Source organism: Macrobrachium rosenbergii, chromosome 6 (assembly GCF_040412425.1).
Source record: "Macrobrachium rosenbergii isolate ZJJX-2024 chromosome 6, ASM4041242v1, whole genome shotgun sequence".
NCBI classification, from domain to species: Eukaryota; Metazoa; Arthropoda; class Malacostraca; order Decapoda; family Palaemonidae; genus Macrobrachium; species Macrobrachium rosenbergii.
Window position 1 is genome coordinate 56909012 of NC_089746.1, and position 23906 is coordinate 56932917.

The 23906-nt window shown below is 35.1% G+C and overlaps 1 protein-coding gene across 3 annotated transcripts in view; it reads right to left on the minus strand.

Annotated features, from left to right (window-relative positions):
• Positions 1–23906, minus strand: part of LOC136839612 (glutamate receptor ionotropic, kainate 2-like) — a 180838-nt gene that overhangs the window by 7047 nt on the left and 149885 nt on the right. For 2 of the 3 annotated variants that reach the window (XM_067105895.1, XM_067105897.1), the window contains exons 4-13: positions 21778–21962; positions 19906–20063; positions 18756–18897; positions 16090–16257; positions 13985–14008; positions 9604–9756; positions 7274–7381; positions 4143–4256; positions 2385–2591; positions 78–301 (exon numbers count right to left, since the gene is read on the minus strand). In XM_067105895.1, coding sequence (XP_066961996.1) covers positions 78–301; positions 2385–2591; positions 4143–4256; positions 7274–7381; positions 9604–9756; positions 13985–14008; positions 16090–16257; positions 18756–18897; positions 19906–20063; positions 21778–21962 — 1483 coding nt within the window. The remainder of the gene's footprint in view (positions 1–77; positions 302–2384; positions 2592–4142; positions 4257–7273; positions 7382–9603; positions 9757–13984; positions 14009–16089; positions 16258–18755; positions 18898–19905; positions 20064–21777; positions 21963–23906) is intronic. The other variant, XM_067105896.1, reaches the window with a different exon arrangement.

Genomic DNA, 23906 nt, shown 5'->3' on the forward strand with positions numbered 1-23906 from the left:
TGGCTTGACAAATTGTTGTCTCTGATGACGAAAACATAGAAAGGAAAACGCCTTCCTCAGTGGCCTGACTGACTCACCTGGACAAGAAGTACATGAGGAGGGACACACCAACGTAAGCCGTGATCATGTAAATCCAGACTTCGTAGGAGAGGGGAGACAGGAAGGAGAAGAGGGACGGAGGGGCCTTCTTCGGCTTGACGTACAAGATGGAGATTCCCAGGTTCATGAAGGGCATCGTGAAGTCTACGGCTTGCTGCCTCTCGTGGCTGATGGTCAGGTCAGTCATGGCAAGGTCAGCTCGCTTGGGAGGAAAACAATGATTATTTTGATTATATTTAAGTGGTACGACATGATTGCATAGGATTTCGTTCAAAATTCACGAGCTGGCAACCTAACATGCTCCATATTTGTCTCTCATTTCAGTGCGAAAACACGATTATTTAACACAGCGATAAGGCCGTAATATGTTTCGTAAGAGTGAAACCTGTCACATATTTCAAATCTGTAAGAAAATATTACGTGCAGCCAAATTTTGGAAAAATAGTCACGAAACATTTTCAAAACTTTCGTTCACTCACCGCCGATGCGTTTGACAAAAAAATGTCACCATCATCAAAACAAATTTAGGTTGAAATATTTGCTTTTAACTTGACCCGCTTCTTTTCTGTAAGTGAGATTCGTAACTTTGGATGTAGGGGAAGGGGGATGAGGTTATATTTCGAATAAGTATATAAATGTTCAATTATTTTCTTCTTCACTGATTCTAGACAGAAATTTTGTATTTTCTCTAACTAGTTTCGACCGTTGCCTGCTTTTCTGTGTCACGCAGAAATCTGAAATCCAAAACCTTGACATTTTTCTTCTAAATCTCTGAGACTTCGATACTAAAAGGTCTTTGGTGTTCAGATTCTTTGCCAGGGGGAATACTTATTAAAGCCTTGAGTTCGATAGTTTTTTTTCTTTTTTGCACGCGGGGGGAAGCGGGGGGCGATATCTTCGGGCCCCAACCCCCAAATCTTTTCGATGAGCCCTTTGCTCGTCAGTACATCCAAAGCCTTCTTGTTCTTGAGACTAAATTCCTCAATTTTCATTACAATTTTGGGAGGCATTTTTCAGTTTTTTTTTGAGAATCTTAGATTTAAACATTGAGAATAATTCATGGGTTGCAATAATTATAATTCAAGTGTAAATGCAGTATGTGATATCAGTGTTAAATGGAAGCACCTAAGATTAAAATCTTCTCCTTCTTCTTCTTCTTACTATTATTATTATTATTATTATTATTATTATTATTATTATTATTATTATTATTATTATTAGTAGTAGTAGTAGTAGTAGTAGTAGTAGCAGCAGATGAAATTATGGGTTCTTTTACAGATTATAAGGAATCTAGACTATTCTCCATTTGATTTTTCATGAAATTATGAAAACTTAGAATCTTTGTCTCATATATATATATATATATATATATATATATATATATATATATATATATATATATATATATATATATATATATATATATATATATATATATATATATTATTCTTCAGCCCTAAATGCACCCTCTTTTAGCCTTTTACTTTACTTCCGTTCCACTTCCTTCCCTACATCTAGCTATGCAACCACTCGATCTCCCTAGTTTCACTTTCTTAAGCGCTGGATGTCTGAAAAAAGCCCCTATACTTGACTTCACAGCCCACTTTTCCTAAATCAGCCGCAAACTCCAGAGCACGCTACCCTTCCAAGAGCTCCTTAGTAGCTACCTTTCTAAGAGTTACTTAGTACCTACCCCTTCTAAGAGCTCCTTAGTACCTACCCCTTCCAAGAGCTCCTTAGTACCACCCCTTCTAAGAGTTACTTAGTACCTACCCCCTCTAAGAGCTCCTTAGTACCTACCCCTTCCAAGAGCTCCTAAGTAGCTACCCCTTCCAAGAGCTCCTAAGTACCTACCCCTTCCAAGAGCTCCTAAGTACCTGTCCCTTCCAAGAGCTCCTTAGTACCTACCCCTTCCAAGAGCTTCTAAGTACCTACCCCTTCCAAGAGCTCCTAAGTACCTACCCCTTCCAAGAGCTCCTTAGTACCTACCCCTTCCAAGAGCTCCTTAGTACCTACCCCTTCCAAGAGCTCCTAAGTTCCTACCCCTTCCAAGAGCTCCTTAGTACCTACCCCTTCCATGAGCTCCTTAGTACCTACCCCTTCCAAGAGCTCCAGAGTACCTGCCCCTTCCAAGAGCTCCTAAGTACCTGCCCCTTCCAAGAGCTCCTAAGTACCTGCCCCTTCCAAGAGCTCCTAAGTACCTGGCCCTTCCAAGAGCTCCTCAGTGCCTACCCCTTCCAAGAGCTCATAAGTACCTGCCCTTCCAAAAGCTCCTTAGTACCTACCCCTTCCAAGAGCTCCTTGATCATGCCGGACCAATTCCCCGTGGTCTTGTTGTAGCTTCCGTACGCGTTCCCTTCGACGGGCATGAGGACGAAGTTGAATTTCAGCTTGGCCGCGACTTCCGTCAGCAGGTCTATGCAGAATCCCTCGTAGCGGTCGTTCCCCGTCAGCTTGAGGGGGCTCTCGGCGAGCATGACGTAAGGGTCGTTCTGGGAAGAAGGGGAATAAACAAACGTGAGGAAGGTCGTCAGTGAGAAAGGCGGAAGAAAAAGAAAGCGCCGTAAAAACGATTAGAGCAAAATGAAAGTGATGGGCGAAAGATGAGATTCAATTAATGGCCAGAATGGAGAATAAAGGATGGGATGAAGATGGAACGAAAAGGGTAAGGGTAAGATTTGCAGGAGGAAAAGCGTGGATATGAAACTGGAGGTAATGTAAGAATATGGTTAGATTTATTGTGAAAGAATAGCGCGAAGCGGGAAGGACAAATACAGGGGTAAACCTAAAAGGCGAACTCCTGAAATAAAGCCGGAAGAAAAAGACAGGAATTATAAATACGAAAAAAATCTTTAAAGTGAAAATTTAATGAACGAAAATTAAAGGAAGAAGCAAACATGAAATTTCAAGGAAAACGTGAAAAGGAAATGATCCTCACGAAAAAAAAACGAAAGAAAATATACTAAGGAAAAGTTATTTGATAAATTAAAAAGAAAATAAAAATAAAGGAACTAAGATAGACTATAACCTACATCTTGAAATCGCCTACATATGAGAGAAAACTGTCAACTGCTTTCTTGGTCATGAAAAAATTGAATTAAAAAGTGAACGCCTTAACTTTCATTGTCCTGAATAGGGAAAAAAATTTAGAAGTAGGTCGGTATCTATAAGAAACATAGGGAAATAAATGAGATGAATGACAATTAATATATTAAGGGCTTAATAACTGACGAAACGTTAACATACTGTTATCGATTAAATATTACAAATATAATATATTTCTGAGAGATTCATCAAAGTTCTATTCCCTATAGCCGTATTTCCGCCAGCACAACTACTTTTTTCAATGGCACTTGAAAAGAATTTGATCAGTGACAGTACTTCAAGGCAGAATCCTGACCGGGCTTGAAAATGGCTCCTCCAGACGGTCGTTCGAACCCAATATCCATTGCCGTTCGGTTAACTACTGACCTTCGCTTTTGATGGATCGGAAATATATTAAGGGCTTGGACTGGTCTCTGCCTGACCCCAGGAGTGTGTAACAAGAAGGGAAGGGAGAGGAGACGCGATATTAAATCACAGTGCATGGGAGAATAGTAGGAAGTGTCCAACACGGACAGAAATGAAAGGATTTGCATATTTTTGTTCCCTTAGTTTGCTTTCTTAATTTCTTAAAATCTTCGCCTGAAAACCATTATGGACGGAGTCAACAGATTATAAAACAAAGAGGGTTCCAGAGGGAAATCTGTCTGCAGAGAGAGAGAGAGAGAGAGAGAGAGAGAGAGAGAGAGAAGGCCTGGACCTGGTATTTTAATCTAATCCTTCGGGCCAGCCCTATGAGAGCTGAAAGTCAGCTCAGTGGTCTGGTTAAACTACTTTAATAACAACAATAATATAGGAAAAGATGCTAAATTAATAAATATGAGGGCAGAAAATGAAACAGATACACCTGAATTCAGAGAGAGAGAGAGAGAGAGAGAGAGAGAGAGAGAGAGAGAGAGAGAGAGAGAGAGAAGGAAACTGCAACTTAAAATAAAACTCACAAAAGCCATGGAGACTCTGAGAGTTTTGTTTTGAATCCCCTCCATCATGTTTATGGGAATTTCTCCGTTGCTTCTGGTGAAGTTGGCGCCTGTACTGGGACGCCAGTAACCAACCTGGAAACAAGAGAGACCAAAATAAATCACAGAGACAAGAAATTTGAAATGGGAGCAACAAGAGTGAATGTGAAACAGTACGTATCTAAGGTGAGGTTCACATGAAAATAATAATCTAGTGCACGAACAGGAGTATCCGAAGTGAGGTTCACATGGAGCAATAGTATTCTAGTGCAGGAACAAACAATAATAATCTAGTGCAGGAACAGCAGTATTCAAAGTGAGGTTCACACGAAGCAATAATAATCTAGTGCAGGAACAACAGTATCCAAAGTGAGGTTCACATGCAGCAATAATCTGGTGCAGGAACAGCAGTATTCAAAGTGAGGTTCACATGATGCAATAATAGTCTCAGGAGTAAAAAAGCTCTAACCTGTGATGTGAATCATAGGGCAACAATATCGAGTGTGCCAATGGTATTATTAACAAAAAGCCCATAATGTATCACAGTTTCAGAACACATTACGGAAAACCTACTAATTTAGAGGTGAAAAATCACTGAAACTTCATTAGGTGATGAGATAGCGTAAAATTTCTTAAATAAATAATATATTACCTCACATTAGGATTTGATATAGAACCTTTTACTTTCAGTATGCAACTCGGAGGTCTAAAAGAAGCTTACGTCAGAGGAAATATTCTCGTGATATTAAATGGAAAAATAGTTCGCAGTAGTGTGTATGTATGCAGTATACTACTATATACAGTTGGCCTCTTCAATCAAGTTGGTGGCGATACTACTGCGGACTTTATTTATCCCTATCAATGGTTAAATATCTATAATCTGACGCTGTGCAACAGAAATTCGAAAATGAAATCAGTGATGTTCAGGTCTGGGTTACTTTGTATCTCTCTTTACACCCAGCAGCTCGCGGATTCTCATTTTCTCACCCTCAAAATATGTAAGCTCCATTATATTCTGGTTTCCCGAACTTCTGTTAACACTTTACTTCTACCGCAACCCATGATGAGACACAATTACATTTATATTATAATTTGGGAGTGGAGGATAAAAACGACTAACGAACAATGACTGCAAATGGTGTCAGTGACCTCAGTAGTTGTGAGGCCAGAAAATACAAACAAATAATTAATTAATTAGCTAATGAATGAATGAATGAATGAATGAATGAATGAATGAATGAATGAATGAATGAATGAATGAATGAATGAATGAATGAATTAACAATGAATCCAGTCATTCTCTTGATTATTTTGTTTTGAGTTGCTTACAGGGGTCCCTCTTGGATTTGCTTCAAGACAGGAAACATTCGTTTTGGGCAGACGAGGAAACTCACAAAATACTAAATAATATCAGCAGCAATTTCTAGAGGATCATACGTCTTAGCAATCTACTATTTGTGAAAGATATGAAAGATATGTCACAGTTAAATATGAGTTTAATTGCTTTTTGATAATTTATTATCAGGGTGGCGAATGACGTTGACCCAAATTTCCTGAAAAACAACCCCCACATCGCCCCTAACCCCAGGAAAAAATGAGGTTATGTGCCATACACCCCAAGGAAAAAAAATTGATAGAGAAATAACTACGATCTCTTTCTGAATAAAAATGAGTTCTGTGCCCCCTCCCCCTGCCAAAAAAAAAAGAACAATAACTGAGATCTTCCCCCTAAGAGAAACAGGCCTTAGATCTCCCTCAGAGAAGAAAATGAATGAAGATCGCCGTTGAGGGGAGAAATCCGTGGGATCTACTTTATAGTAGGATCCCTTCTTAGAAGAATAGAAAAAGTTTTGGGGTTCCTCCAGATCGAAAAAGAAAATATCACACAAACTCCGGAAAGGAGGAAAATGATCTTCGAAGAGAAAATGGCCCAGATTTTCTAACTTGTAACGGTAATGAAAATCTCCCACCGAAGACAAAGACGAATAAGATCTCCAGACAAACAGAAAGAAGACAAAGCTCTCCTTTTTAAAATGTATAAGATCTTCCAAAGTTAAAACTATAAAGGTAACATCACGCCCCCCCCAGGCCCCCGACGACCAGAAAGCAACAGCGGTTCTGCAGATAGTGTCGAATTGCGCTGCTTTATGTTTCCTTTTGCCTTCAAGAGTGCTTGTTTGTTACGCTGTGTAAATGGAGCTCATTAGCATAGCAGGCGAGAATCAGGGGGGGAAAAAGGGGAAGAAAACATATTGCGAAAATAACTCATTTTCGACCGACAGTGGAGTAGACTGATTACTTTAATGAGATGCTTCCATTTTACCGTAAAATTTGTCATATTCGTCGAACGCAGATTTTTAATAGATGAAGAGAAAGCATTGAATTCAACTTTTTTTTTTTCACACAGTGACTGCCTTGTCTGCTCAAAGCCAATTACTGCGTTGCCAATTAGCCATTTTCTGGTTTACCTCCCACACCATCACCAAGCCTTTTGTGCCTAAGTTATAATGACTAGCTTGTTGTGGCAACACTGAACTCAGTGTGGCAACACTGATTTCATTGTGGCATCACTGCTTACGTGTTCTGTCCCTTTCGCGTTCTCGTTTTCTCTCGCTTGCAAGAGGTAAACTTATGAAAGGTTATTGTTAAATGCTGACTTAATTGTCTTCCACTGTTAGAAAAGAAATAAAATGTCGCCAGTTGCTGATGGTGGATGTTAATGAACTGAGTCTTTACATGATAATTCCCAAGATGAATCTCATGTAGGGAAAAGTTTGGATGGGTGATGGGACAAGTAGGTTGATTAAGGAAGATAAGTTCTGATTGTGTCTCCCCGTTCTTACTCTCTCTCTCTCTCTCTCTCTCTCTCTCTCTCTCTCTCTCTCTCTCTCTATATATATATATATATATATATATATATATATATAGAAAATAGTTTTCGATACGGAATACATGTCTCTTTCACCATTCAGATCTTTGCCTGTCTTTAGAATCTAAAAAGAAAATTGGAAAATAATGTTAGGCTGTCTAATCATATGACCTCTACTTTTCACTAATGGCCTGGGAAAAAGACAGGAGCCACTGGCAGACTCTGGTAAAAGACGAAAGCTCACCTTAACCAAACCGGGTCTCTGTAATTCCATGATGTCCAGCCAGAAGTCGGTTCGGAAGCCGCTCGCGTCGAAGCTGATTGCTCCAGTGAGACCTTCCAGCAGTTCCTCCTGTTGGCAATAGGGGACGTAACAGCATGAGTTCTTGGGTTTATTCTTTTTATTAAGAAGTACCATTATTCATTATTTAAGGTATTAGTTCTTTAGAAGGTTTATTTCATTTCATTTATTAGGAAATATCATTATTCCTTATAGAAGGTAAAACAGCACTAGTTCTTGGGTTTATTCTATTTATTAAGAAGTACCATTATTCATTATTAAGGTATTAGTTCTTAGGTTTATTTCATTTATTAAGAAATATCATTATTCCTTATAGAAGGTATAACAGTATTAGTTCTTAGATTTATTTTATTTATTAAGAAGTATCATTTTTCATTATAGAGGGTATAACAGTATTAGTTCTTAGGTTTATTTTATTTATTAAGAAGTATCATTATTCATTATAGAGGGTATAACAGTATTAGTTCTTAGGTTTATTCTATTTACTAAGAAGTATCATTACTCATTATAACAGTATTGGTTCTTAGGTTTATTCTATTTATATTAAGAAGTATCATTATTAATTATAGAAGATATAGCAGTATTACCTCTTAGGTTTATTCAATTTATTAAGAAGTATCATTGTTCAGTATAGCAGGTATAACAGTATTAGTTCTTAGGTCTATTTTATTTATTAAAAAGTACCATTAGTCATTATAGACGGTACTGTACCAGTTCTTAAGTTTATTCTATTTATTAAGAAGTATCATTATTCATTATAACAGGTACAGTATTAGTTCTTGGGTTTAATTCATTTACTAAGATGTATCATTATTCATTATAGAAGGTACAGTATCAGTTCTTAAGTTTACTCTATTTATTAAGAAGTATGATTATCATTCTTAGATTTACTTTATTTATTAAAAAGTATCATTATTCATTATAAGAGGTACAGTATTAGTTCTTAGGTTTAATTCATTTAATAAGAAGTATCATTATTCATTATAGAAGGTACAGTATCAGTTAGTAAGTTTATTTTATTTATTAAAAAGTATTATATTTCATTATAAGAGGTACAGTATTAGTTGTTGAGTTTAATTCGTTTATTAAGAAGTATCATTATACATTATAGAAGGTGTAACAGTATCAGTTCTTAGTTGAAGCTGTCAGGGTCTAACTGGTGAAGAGACTAGAACATAAATTACATGCTGGTTTGCTCAGTAATTATTGATGCAACTAAATAGATATTTAAATGTAAAGATAACGAATTATTTGTATAATTCGTTTAGTTAAGCAGTTCATATTAACTGCTTTTACCTTTTAAATAAATGACTAAGAAATCTCAACATCGGTTCGTTTTTCTTCCAACAATTGGTACCTAATAAAAACATTAGTTGTTCCGTGGTATACTTAAAACTAATACCTTGTTTACACAATCATATTCACGCCAATCAAAACGAAATATGGCGATACTTCATAACTTTGGGAAAAATTTAATACGATTATATGACTTTTCCATTATAACTCATTATAGTTCACCCATTTCAGATAAGTGATGAAAAATAATGGTACTGGCCATTTCAAAACACTTTCTAAATAATCAATCCCAGTGACACGTTTAATGTCTTTTTTTTTAATTTCATCGGCTTTTGATGTACATAAGCGAACTGCCTTCAGTTTGAGAACTTCATACAGTCACCTTTTTTCATAAGCCTTTCCTGAAAATCAGGTAACCACTTGAATTTATCGTTGCAATTTTTTAAGCCTCCCTTAAGCGTGACTTTAAGGTTTTAATAAAGGATGAATTTTTGTTCAGCCTTTTCCTGCACAGCAACTTGCTTTTTATAATTTCAATTATTATTATTAATTCGGTAGGTGAAACCTATTCACATAGAACAAGCACACTGGGGCCATTGACTTGAAATTCAAGCTTCCAAAGAATGTTGGTGTCAACCTCTCACCGCAGACCCCACACTGTGGCAGTAACTGATCATGGTACAGAACCAGTGATATTTTCATCACCCTGGGGAAGAGCGAGCTCGCGACATCTGAGCGGCATGTCACGACAATAGCGACGACCATGGACCCGCTTCAATCTCACATTCTTGAACCTATCCTGCACGGTAACATACCCCATTGATTTGAATGTTGAGGAGATTTCTTGATTTGACGTTAAGCCTTCGGAAGCGCTTTTTCCAAATCAACCCACTACTTTTAAGACATTGATAAGAAACAAAGTAAAGATGCTGGTCTTGGCTCTCAAGTGTCACTCTTTTCCAGAACTGTAAACTCACCACTTTCAAATAATTGATGAGAGAGTTTCCATGCCCCCACGAACTTTCTCTCTCGCAGTCGGTGGCCGTCACCATGATGTCGTTGGAGTTATCCAGTCTCTTGAGAGCCTTGACGAAAAGCTGGACAGCATCGTACATCAGTGCAGTTTCGGTCTGGAGAGAGAGAGAGATGATGGACATGTGTCCAGAAGGGGAGGAAAAAAAAAAAGAGTCTACATTCATGGAACAGATTCGTCATTATTCAATGAAAATGTTACAAAATGGATAGAAATCCATTTTAGAAATTACACCTAAAGATCACCCTGACCTGTAGACATTACTGAGTGATGGATTAAGTGAGCTTTAGTGAGATTCAAGATAGGAATTTGTGTTTTTTTTTTTTAAGCTGGGTACGAAGACAAAGTCTATAGGACTACACAGACATTACGGAGGTGGTCAGGTCATCAGGATATACATGAGTGTACAAGAAATGATGGTTATTTTAACACTTACCTCGTTCCTTGGTGTCAAATACGGGTTTTAGATATCTATATGATGTTAATCTGTTATATATATATATATATATATATATATATATATATATATATATATATATATATATATATATATATATATATATAATAACTGTATCCACATGTATCCACATGGAAGGTCATATATTTTTGCAACATTGTTCTGTATATATATATATACATATATATATATATATATATATATATATATATATATATATATATATATATATATATATATAGAGTAACTGTATCCACATGCATCCGTGGAAGGTCATATATTTTTGCAACATTGATATGTGTTATGCAATATATATATATTTTTATATTATATATATATATATATATATATATATATATATATATATATATATATATAGAGAGAGAGAGAGAGAGAGAGAGAGAGAGAGAGAGAGAGAGAGAGAGAGAAATACAGTCATGTGTAAAAGTTGTTCTTTCTGACAACAGTTGACTGTAAGAAGAATGAACTGTAACTATATCAATCAATCCCCAGATAACGACTGTGTGCTCACTGAAAGTTACAAGGGAAGAATGCACAAATGATTGTAATCTCTCGCCGCGCACACTTAGTCATCCGAACCATTTGAAGGCGAAAACGACCTCCAATAATAATGACCTAGTCTGACGGCGATTCTCAGTAAAGGGAACGGTGGTGTCATTCAACATCTCGCTATGAGACATAATAGTGAATTGCAGGACGAAATGAAGAAAATGATTCATGTCGAGTTGGAGTCGGGAATCAGACAGCACTCGAAGACCGACTTTTATTTGGCTTAGATGAAGACGGAAGCCGCGTTTCTTTACTCATTGTTTGACAGAAGGCTCCAGGCAGGAACTTTAACATAATTCACTGAGAGTGATGCACATTGAAATGGGTAATTATATCTATTCTAAACTGTTCAGTATTGGTTAATTTTTGCTTTAGTTTTCCCCTGAATTTATATCGTATTATTTCTCGAAGTTGAATTATGTATACCTCTACTCAAGACCTCCATTTTATTTACTTTTCTTGAGGGAGGGGGGAGAGTGGTCACCGAACCCATCTCTTGAAGAAGATTTTATTTCTGGGGGGATATCAAAGGAAAACATCATAAATGAATAAATAAATGAAATGTAATGCGAAAGATTAAAAGGGAAATTTACGTGGCATTCCTAATCACAGATGAGTGAAGACTGAGACACTTCGGAGTTGAAGGATTCCTTCATTGTAGAGCCTGCTAGTGTCATGTAGCACTTATGGGGATGTAAAGCTACGTTGCTGATTAAATGCAGTTATTTGTTCCGTTGGGGTATTTAATCAAAATCCAATTGCTTCCTCCTTATTCATGAAAGTACCCCTACTGAAGATCGTGATTTCACAACGTGCAAAATCTCGTTATTAGACTTACGTATAGATTTCCCTTGGCATGACAGAACAGATTGGCAGTGACATGTCTTCCTTTTAAGGGCCTGACCTTCGAGGGAAGGGAGGAAATTCTCTCTCTCTCTTTTCTACCATGACCTTTGGACGTGAGCCTAATCGCATCTTGCCTTCGAAGGGTCGTGTGTTGCAGTTGCCTCCTTTCTTTGTCTTTCTGTCGTCGTCTCAAGGATTACAGACCCTGATTGCTCTCTCTCTCTCTCTCTCTCTCTCTCTCTCTCTCTCTCTTTGACCACATAAAGATCAGAAATAGACATACAGACACCCATAAATATATACATACATGTGTGTGTTTATAAATGTATATATATATATATATATATATATATATATATATATATATATATATATATATATATATATATCTGAATTCTGATACAAAGTTCTATCCTTTTCTCTGTCTGTCTGTCTGTCTGTCTGTCAGCATGTTTGTCTCTGTTTGTCTGTCTCTTACCGATTCTCGCGTCAGACGCACCTGCGTGTTTGTTTACCTGAGTATGGGTATAATATAGCTGGGTACGTAACTCCAAACTGTAAGAAAGTATATATAAATTGCAACACTGTTTTGCCGCGTTCACGAAAGGTGAGTGCCTCGTTATAGGTTATGAATCCCTTGGAAGGTGGAATGTTTATGTTAATATCTCGTTTCTATGTGAGTCTACTGTAGCATTGTGAACGTTAATGGGTATCGCAGATGGGGTACTTTTCATGTCATTCGAGGAAGAACCCTGACCCTCCTCTTGACGTTATTAATTAAGGAAAAGAGGGGAGAGAGGAAGCCTATATCCATCATACGTCTTGCCAGAAAGGTTTTCTTTTCTAATTTTTACGTATTGTTTGTTTGACAACTTGTAGGGATAATTTTTTAACTGGAAAGATGATGAATTCAGTTTCCCACGACGTTTGTAGAATCGAGCTATGCTTTTGGATTTTGAACGCTAACAGAAAGCATGAACAAATATCTCAGTATATGCACAGGTTAATGATATCTTTATGAATAATCTGGGTATATCGTTATATATATATATCGTCATATATATATATATATATAGAATATATATATATATATATATATATATATATATATATATATATATATATATATATATATATATATATATATATATATATATATATATATATATATATATATATATATATATAACATATATATACTGTATATATATATATATATATATATATATATATATATATATATATATAAATATACATATATATATATATATATATATATATATATATATATATATAATATATATATATATATGCCTGTATGTATAACTTACTAGAAATTATGACCTCATAAGATATTCAGTTCTAATCTTCATAGAAAAATAATTTCCAAACCCATCATCTCATAGGTTACCCAGACAAAGTTCGTTTTGGATGGCGCAGTTACTTAGCAAGTGTTTGGCAACTTTATATTTTGACACATTAGTGCTTGAAAGATCTCAAAGACGACTTGACGATCGAATTTTATAACTGACGTATAAGTGAAAGGGCAGGGAGTTCAGTCTTGAGAATTTAACGAGTCTGATATTACAAACTAAAGACCGTTTATCAAAGGGACCATATGACTACCCAGGTAATGGATTAGGATTAGGGTTAGGCTAACTAATGATGTGTCATGGATTCAAGGTAAAGATGACATTGAAAGTGTGAGAAAATTTTTTGTAGGATTAATTCATTGATGCTTTTGGTAAGAGTGAAAGAATGGCCGTGCTGTGTGGTATGATTGCCATAATTGAGAACTCTAAAAAGTCAGCGGGGCTTTAGAGTTTTAAGGGTTCTAATTGTCTTAATCAGTACCTTAGATTTTCGTTATAAATATTTTGACTTTACTTACATTGTAAGTCATCGTAGATTTTAAAAGGATTTTTCTTAATATGTAACCCTCTTTGAATTCGCATATTTCTGATAGTTTCGGTAATTTTGTTGTTTTATTTAAATGATAATAAAAATAAAACAACAGACATAAAATGAAGTGTAGTTGCAGTTTGATATGTAAACATTACCTTACATGCGCTGAGAATTCTCCGCATGTAAAGTATGTCACAAAACCTAATGCTTTCTCTACATACTGGCCTTTAGGTAGTTATGTATAAACTCCTTCAAAACACTGACAGCCAAGCATTACACCAACGAGTTAGCAAGCATCTATACTTTACAGAATTATTGAAAGGAAAAATCCAAAAGAAAATCATAACCCATGATTACAAAGAACTATTTCTAAAAGAAAAAAAAAGAAAAATAAATATTACAAAAACTACTGTTATACTTTCTATTGACCAGACTGTAGCAAAAGCATTAGTTGGGGAAAAAAAAAACGGACTATAGTTTATGTCTGCAGAGACACTAGACAAGAGATTAATGCAACAGAGCTGACGATGTTCCTCGCGTATCTTACCGTCATGTTAGATTTTCCATGGGGCTGAGGGGAGGAGGAAGAGAAGGGAAACAGCATTAGAAACGAGGCTTGGAGGTTAAATGGCTTTATAATTACCAAATGAACTTGAACTTGACCCAGCTGCATGCACAGTGGCGACATTGAGCAGCGCGCGGCTGAAATTCAGTCTCTTATGAGTGGAAGACCAAGAAATCGGACTGATTTTAGCTTGGGGGACACCAGCCCGCGTAGAAGGTCCACGACAAAGCCAATGGTTTAAAGACACAGAAGCAAAAATGCAAAGAAATGAGCTTTCTTAGCTAAAAGAGTCGCCAGTTTTGAGGAGAGAGGTTGGCAGGGGCAAGTGGTGGAGAATAAATACAATATGATGAAATATATAGAAACATGCATCATGGGAAATGAGGAGTTGATAAGAATGAGCACTTATAACACATACATTGAAATGCTATCTATCAAAGTCTATGAAATGGGTAAAAGTTATTCACTGGGAAAATGATCAGCTGATGATACAGAGTAAATCTGGGACGTGAAGTAGGTTCATTTTGTTTGAAGTACATCACATCGTGCACTAAGGTGAATCTTTTTTCCTATTTTGCAAGAAATATTGTCAAAGAAATATTATAGTAGCTTAAAACTAACTAACATATATGTAGACACTGCCTGCTGAAAAAAAAACAATCTACGTGGTTGGATACAACACATACTGTCAAGTCTTGCGCATGCTTAATGTCACAGAACTACCAGAATATTCAGCCTGGCTAGAAAATCATAAAAGAAATGTTAGCTCTTACATAATTCATTCTACATTTAGAGCACCTTGAAGTTACTGAAGCCTGGTAAACATACTACTCTTGCAAGGCTAAATTTTGTTCGCTCGAATAAAATGAATGACGAACAAAAGGACACCAAAAAGAGAACGAAATGGAAACTTACCAAATATATCAGAAATGAATTTCACAAAAGGGATGTACCGAAACGACTTTTAAAACAAAACGAAAAAAAGAAAATTAGTAAATAACAATATGCTGTCGTGAAATGAAAACAAAATTTTTATTTTTATTTTTTTAAACAATAACAAAGTGCTTTCATAAAATGGTTGGTCTTTATAAAAAAGTATTTTCAAGGATAGACTAACACAGAGTTTAAGGAAATGACGTAACAGTAATTGACTTTCCAGGAATGAATGAGAAAGAGCTTAGGTTTTCCTTTAAGAGTGAGAAGAACCATTATCAATATGTTTTCGTAAAAATAGTGAATGATTTAGGATAAAAAAAAAAAACTTTTCATAAGGAGCAGAACTATCTGTAACGAATTTCCAGCAAGGATAAAAATCTTAATATGGGAAAAAGTAACAGCATAACGTAAATAAAATGTTCCAGATAGGTTTACACCGAATGCATCGCTCAAAAGCAGCAAACTTATTAAAAATGAATAATATCTACGCAAAATAATCTAATTAGATTAATAATTCATAGACAATAGGTTTCCTCAACAAGGAAAAAAAATAATGTTAACGATAACTTATTGTGAGATGATCAAAATATTAGCAGGCAATTTTTTCTGATAGAAAAGATTTCATGTACACATATTCAAACGGTAAATGAAATTAAAACGACGAATCCTCATAGAATGAATGACATACTAATCGTATATATATATTTTTTAAATGAACAATGCTGTATGTATCTATAAGCTGTGGATTTTCATGAAATGCTTAGAACATCAGTGAGTATCACCTATGCGTGTTTATAAAACGAAAATTTTAACAATGTACTTCAAAATAATTAACACTAACGTATTTTCAATTCATGTACAAAACAAGGAACAAAAGTTAGTCCAGGAATTTCACAAAATGGGGACAAATTCATTAAGCAGGATTTTCACGAAATGTAGACAAACGGTAGTGAGACATCTCCACGGGAGAAAATGAAAGTATCATCAAATTACACCCACATAGAAATAACATGAACAAAATGACCTTCACGAAAAAAAAAAAAAAATAGCAATTTAGCCATTCTTCATCAAAATGCATAACTCATTATCGATGGATTTTCAGGCTACGGGTAAAATAGTAATCTGATTTATTATGAGAATATAACGCTTACCATCATCAGTTCTCCTCTTCCGTACAATCTGTTTGAATATCGCGTCTGTCCAGCGTGCCAATCCTCCGTCAGATTCCGCACTTCGTCGCGAGACAAATCGATGATTCTCAGAGCTGTGATGTTTGTTCCGCTGTACTTGAAGTCTTCGAGATCGATCAGATGGAGGTCCTGCAGGGCGAGGAATACTTCATTACTAAATAAATAGCACGATAATCTGTGACAGATTTACACCAAGTCAAGACAATATTAGATTTCTAACTAAGGGAAAAGGTATAAAGGACAGTCAACAAGAAGGACAATAATCACTGACAGATTTCCAGTAATGGAAGAAAATATCAAGGATATGGTAAAAACGTGACTCAACAAAATGACAATAGATTTCTAACAAAGTAAGTTAAGTATATCTTAGTTTAACCAGACCACTGAGCTGATTAACAGCTCTCCTAGGGCTGGCCCGAAGGATTAGATTTATTTTTACGTGGCTAAGAACCAGTTGGTTACCTAGCAATGGGACCTACAGCTTATTGTGGAATCCGAACCGCCTTATAGCGAGAAATGAACTAAGGAAACAAAATATAAAGGCTGGGGTGAAAGCGGCAGCCAACAAAATATAACATAATAATCAGTAATAGATTCTAACGGAGGAAAAAAATATAAAGGATGGAGCAAAAGCGACAGTCAACAAAATAGCTTAGCAATAAGTAATAGATTCCCAGCAAGGAAAGAAAATACAAAGGATGGAGTAAAAGCGACACTTAAACAAAATAGCATCGCAATCAGTAATATATCCCCAGCAAGGACAGCAAATATAAAGGACAGAGTAAAAGTAACAGTCAGCAAAATAACATAATAATCAGTCACAGATTTCCAGCAAAGAAGAAAATATAATAAAGGATGGGGTACAAGTGACAGCCAACAAAATAGCGTAATAATCATCAACAGATTTCTAGTATTGGAAGAAAACGTACAGAGTGAGCTAATAGCAACAGCTAACAAAGTGGTCTTTCACAGCATTAATAATATAACACAAACGGGTTTTTCACGAAATTAACATCTCAGGAAGGGATTTTACAAAGTAAACAAAACCTTCAGGATATTATTACACAGAATAGATCACTCAAAGGCAAAACACTTATCTAAAATGAACAAAATTGGAAATTCATCATCTGATGGCAAGTAGAATTGTACTTTTTTTAATTTAGTCACCATATCTAAATAGTGCAGAGTATGCAAAACTGTTGCAAGGGAAGGGTGAAATTAAAGTTTCTTTTCGCTGGTAATGAGGCATAAATCGCCAACGGTACTCGGTTAAGAATGAAGTATAAATCGCCAATGATGATCGTTTAATAATGATGTTCGCTTAATAATGGGGTATAAATCGCCAAAAATGTTTGCTTCATAAGGAAGCATAAATCGCCAATGATGTTCACTTAACAATGAGGTATAAACCGCCAACGATGTTCGATTAATAATGAGGTATAAACCGTCAATGATGTTCGAATAATAATGGGGTATAAACCGCCAACGATGTTCGATTAATAATGAGGTATAAACCGCCAATGATGTTCGCATAATAATGGGGTATAAACCGCCAATGATGTTCGATTAATAATGAGGTATAAACCGCCAATGATGATTGCATAATAACGGGGTATAAACCGCCAATGATTTCGCTTAATAATGAGGTATAAACCGCCAATGATGTGCGCTGAATAATAGGGTATAAACCGCCAGTGATGTTCGCTTAATAATGGGGTAAAACCGCCAATGATGTTCGCTTGATAATGATGTATAAACCGCCAATGATGTAAGTAAACGAGTATCATAACGAATGACTCCGAACTATATAATATTAATGAAGGTGAAGATAAACAATCTGTTCTAATTAAGACCCAAAACATGTAAAACTATTTACACAACGACCGCTTAGTTACTGCTTCCTGAAAACAAAAATAGCCAATATTCTCTTTTGTTGATAATTAGCGAATTAGCTGACGGAATACGTAAATATTTGGCAGCTTGAAAATAGGGTCTAGTAAGGAACCTCAATCTTATGAACTTTGTTGTTCCAAGTGCGTATAATATAAAATTAGAATTAATTAAAATTGTTGATGTAACACTAAATTCGTTGCTAAAAATTTTCTTATATTTGTTCGCATTAACAACATTAAATTTTTTTTTATTTCCTCCACTTATCTATTTTCTCATTAAAATATACTTCGCTTATCTTTTCGATTGTTATTCCTGTGATCTTGTAATTGCATCGTAATCATAATATGAAAAATACATTATATTGCTCTATTCCGTGTTACTAGAGATTTCGTGACAGTTATACATTGAGTTGATTAACAGTGTACCTTCTATTTTACATACACGCACGCATTTACACATTTATTTATATATATATATATATATATATATATATATATATATATATATATATATATATATATATATATATATATATATGTATATGTATATATATATGTATGTATATACTGTACAGCATGTATATATATATGTATATATATATATATAGTATATATATATATATATATATATATATATATATATATATATATATATATATATATATATATATATATATATACACACACACAGGCGTTCCATACTTATGGTTAGGTAAATAATTAACTGCTACTCACCAACGTAGTTAAGATGTAATTGTAGTCTGACGTCATCATCCCAATCTGCTGGGCCTGTTTCAACACCTGGAATACCTTGTCCGTGTGACAGTCCAGAAGGATGTTGTATTCTTCCACCATTTTAATCTCGTTCAGAGTTGGTCTTAGAGAAGGGGAGAGAGAAAGAGAGACTAATTAATTAACTCAAGAACTTTCACATACGGAATGTCTTCGAAGATCTTAGAAAATAATTGCAACTAATGAAAATTATTTTGCAAACACTTTCTATACATACACACACATGCATATATATATGTAGATATACATACATTAATACATATATATATATATAAAAATATATATATATATATATATATATATATATATATATATATATATATATATATATATATATATACACACACACACACACACACACATATATATATATATATATATATATATATATATATATATATATATATATATATATATATATATATAAACATATATATATATATTCATATACATAAAGCCAGAAATACCGTATGATATGTAGTTATCGCCTTACCTGGGGAATAGCCAATACCCGAGCGGGAATTATAATTGATAAGTGCACTTGCACTGGACAGAATTCCAGGTATTCTTATCAAATATAATTCTCCTTGGATGTAGGTTATTCCCAAGATATAATCAATTCGATATTAGATTATATTTGTGGCTTCGAGCTGAATGCTCAAGTCGACTGTTTATCACTGTATCTAAAACTAGAGATCCGTATTCGAATTCTGGCCGGGGCACACACACTTCCCAGTCGTAATTCCCCAGGGTATTAGTTATTGCCAAGTGTAGTGAATATGATATTAAATTATAATTTGGCTTAATATCTGTGAGTATAAAAGTCATGCAAGCTTACATAACAAACGGATATAAGAGCATACACATGCGCACTTGCTCACAATATACACACACACATATGTTTATTTATACACAACAACATATATGTATATATATATATATATATATATATATATATATATATATATATATATATATATATATATAATTACGTGTGTTTTAGTTTTAGTGAGAGAGAGAGAGAGAGAGAGAGAGAGAGAGAGAGAGAGAGAGAGAGAGAGAGAGAGGAGGAGGTAACCGCCATGTTGCTTACCTGTAGTCATCGCCCATGGGTAATCTTTTGTAGAGTATTTTCATTTCGTTTTTCTTTGGCGTTTTGAGTATCTCTTGAAGCCTCACCAGACCTGTGTTGTCCTCGTAGAGAATGCAGAAGGTTTCCCAGTTGAAGAGTCGTACCAGGTCGAGGTACGCCTGTAATGGAGAAGGAAGATATTCCCTACAGTACCCTTCAGTGAAATTGGTGACTGAAAGATAATACCCTCTAGTGGGAGGGGTAGATGTTCAGGGTAACATCCTGCAGTGGAAGGGAGCAATGTTCTTGATAATACCCTGAAGCGAAACGATATTACCAAATAACATCTATAGTGGAAGAGGCAAAAGGAATATCGGGGATGATATCCTGAATTAGGGAAGAATAATATGTCAGATAATTCCCCGAGGGAGAAGAAAAAATACCCCAGGTTATATCCTGAAGTTGGGAAGGAAAATATTCTAGATAGTTTACTTTGCTGTAAAAAAAATTTATTTTAGAGAGTACTCAAAAATATCTGGAGTTTTACAGTAGCCACATAACTTAAACTCCCCAACACTTACAATATCCTAAAACTCTTAATAACCTGGCGTACTAAAAGAAATCTCATTGACTGCAATGAGCTTAAGTTACACATAAATCGGACGATGACCTGAAATAACTCAGAATCAAAATTATTCTCCAGTACAAAATATCATGGAACCTGGATGGACACAAAAAAAAAAAAAAAAAAAAAAAAAAAAACTTGAGGCATTACATGCAGTATTAAATCATTTACTGTAACCTTCATGAAGATACAACCTAAACCCCTAGATCAAGGTGAAAAGTTCTGTTAATGAGGCAATGAAAACACAAAATACAATCCTATCTTCAAGAAACGAAATAGAATTACCTTCACTTTACTGGAGATGTCTTTAATCACCAATACGATCTAACAATGCCTTACCGATACAAATTAACCATTATTGTACTGAATCTCAAAGGATAAAGCTTGGGTTACTGATTACGATGATTATCAGTGATATATTTCGCTGAATCTATATAGAATGGCTATTAATTTCCTGCCTAGTGTGTAAATATAATAACAATAAAATAGTGAAAGTTTCAAGATCATCAAATAACAATGATACAAATGAACACTAGAACTAAGCAAGAGTTAAGATGCTGGAGTTTACCTCAAGCAAATAAAATGATAGATTATAAGCTACTACAGAACTCAGAGCTTGAGGAGTTTGCTTGTGTGGTCACCAGCTCTACATGAAGCAACTTGGCGTCTGAAGCAAACTCAGCAGACACAAAAAGTGCACAGATACTTCAACATACAAGCAAAATACAATTGGCTGGAGATGACGCCGAGCTCCCAGTAATACCAAGAGTATCTTCACCTTCCTAACTCGAATAAGGACAAAATATTTCTTTAACGGATTTAGAAACGAAAGACATTACCCTACCGAGGCAGAGAGAGAGAGAGAGAGAGAGAGAGAGAGAGAGAGAGAGAGAGAGAGAGAGAGAGAGAGAGAGAGATTACGTTCATGATTATGAAAATGTGACATGGCCTATCAAATCTATAAAAGAATCTGACATTATCCGACTGATTTTCATTGAAGGTATTGGCAAGGAAAGAGGATTTTACAGAATCAAGAGTGGGGCAAAGCGTCACCATATTGAAAATATAGTGAGCATCGCGTTTAGGAGTTTAGACGGTATTTTTATTTTTCCTGATGAGACATAATTCCAAACAAAAAATGGTAACCATTTTCTGACCTGTCAAGCAAGACGAAAGAGTTACCTCACTAACTCCATGGAAACATATATAGCATTAGCAACTCAATGTGTTAAGTAAACAATCATCTTGACATTAAAACCTCCCCTTACCTTACTGAGCGCAGAAGGATGAGGGTAAAGGTTGATGGAGTAATCATCTCTCCGAGTGCGAAAATCCCACCTGGTCTCAATGTGCGGGATTTCCAGAGCGTCACAAATCGACTGGACGTGAGATGAAGTCTTTCCATCCTGGGGACCGAACACAGCCACAATGCCAGCCCCTACGTTCTGGCACACTGTCGACAGAGAGTGATAGTGTCAGATATTTGTCATTCAACGTTTGTGAAGGTTTATATCTGAAACATTATGCAACTTGAATAAGATAGTAATATATATATATATATATATATATATATATATATATATATATATATATATAGACAAACACACACACACAACACACACACATGTATATATATATATATATATATATATATATATATATATATATATATATATATATATACAGTATATAAATATGTGAGTTTGTGTGTGTATCCGAGTGTTCTTCACAATCACAGAAAAACATGTGATTCAGTACTCAGATTAAGTCAAAGATAATCTCGCAAAGAAATATAAAGATGAAAGCAGAACAAAAGTGACGATATATATATATATATATATATATATATATATATATATATATATATATATATATATATATATATATATATATATATATGTGTGTATATATGTGTGTGTATATATGTGTGTGTGTGTGTATATATATATATAGCTAACACAAGGGAAAATAATGAATGAATATGATAAAATTCCGTAGAATATTGCAGTATGAATGCAGGCACTCGTCAAGCAATTCCATGCAATGCAATGTTTGCTTGAAACGGGTACTCATGAGGAATAATGTGTTAAAGAGAATAAGAGGCCTGGTGTGGGGCTTTGGGCTCGGTCATACTGTTATAATTATTACTGTTATTCAGAAGATGAACCCTATTCATATGAAACAAGCCCACAGGGGCTATTGACTTGGAATTCAAGCTTCCAAAGAATCGGTGTTCATAAGCAAGAGGTAAGATGAGGTAAGGGGAAATACAAAAGAAGAGACCTCGATTATCAAAATAGAAGAAAATAAATTAATGAATTAATAAATAGATAAAAATGTATTAAAATGCTGGGAGAATAGTATTAGGGTAGTAATGCATTGGACCTTCGCTTGAGCTTTTGAAGTTCCAATTGCACGACAGTCACAGGGAGACTGTTTCATAGTCTCCCGTTTATATCTTTTTCTTTTTGAAAGTTCAAAGGCCAGTGGAACTCTTCACCCAAGTGGCCAATTCAAGTCCAGGTCCGAAGAAACAAGAACAAAAGAAAATGAATACAACAAACGCAGAATGAATATTCCAAAGTTCTGTCGTAGAGGGGAAAGAAAGAAAGTGTTTTCATTATGGAGTTTGAAGAAGTGAGAACTTCGGAAACATTGTCCGGTTGATGTATCTTTCGTTTGTTTCCGACGTGCAGTGAAGCGTTTTGTTTATGTTAATCAGTCGGCAACTTATCGCAAACATGTCCCAAGCAGGTTGAAAACAACTTATTGGTAGAACTAATCAGTGCCTCATACAGGTATCCATCATTTGCCAAAGATTCGTTCGCAACTTTCGGTCACTTAATTGTACACAACCTGTTTATGATATGTATGCGACAAGCTGCCAACGTGCGTTTAGGACATGCTTGACTGGAGTGTGGACGTACTTGCTATTCTGTTAGTCTTCCTTATTCCTTATTCCTTATTCCTTACTCCTAACCTGTGGAAAAGTCTCCCCGAGGATGTCGCGCAGTTGGAGCTTCCAAAGTTCAGGCGAAGAAGCAACGCATCACTACCCTGATGTTATTCTCCTCGCATTTTAATTCATTTTTATCTCTTTATTAATTTACTAATCTATTTTTTTCCTTTTTAATATGTGAGATCTCTACTTTCGATATTTCCCTTTACTTTCCCTTACTTCCTGATGAACACCACATTCTTTGGAAGCTTAAATTTCAAGTCATTGGCCACTGTGGGCTTGTTCCATATGAATAGGGTTCACCTTCTGAATAATAATAATAATAATAATAATAATAATAATAATAATAATAATAATAATAATAATAACTGTGTGATTTCAATTCGGCTGCGTAGGTACATGTAAAATATATTCTTGCATAAATGCATGTAAACGTTA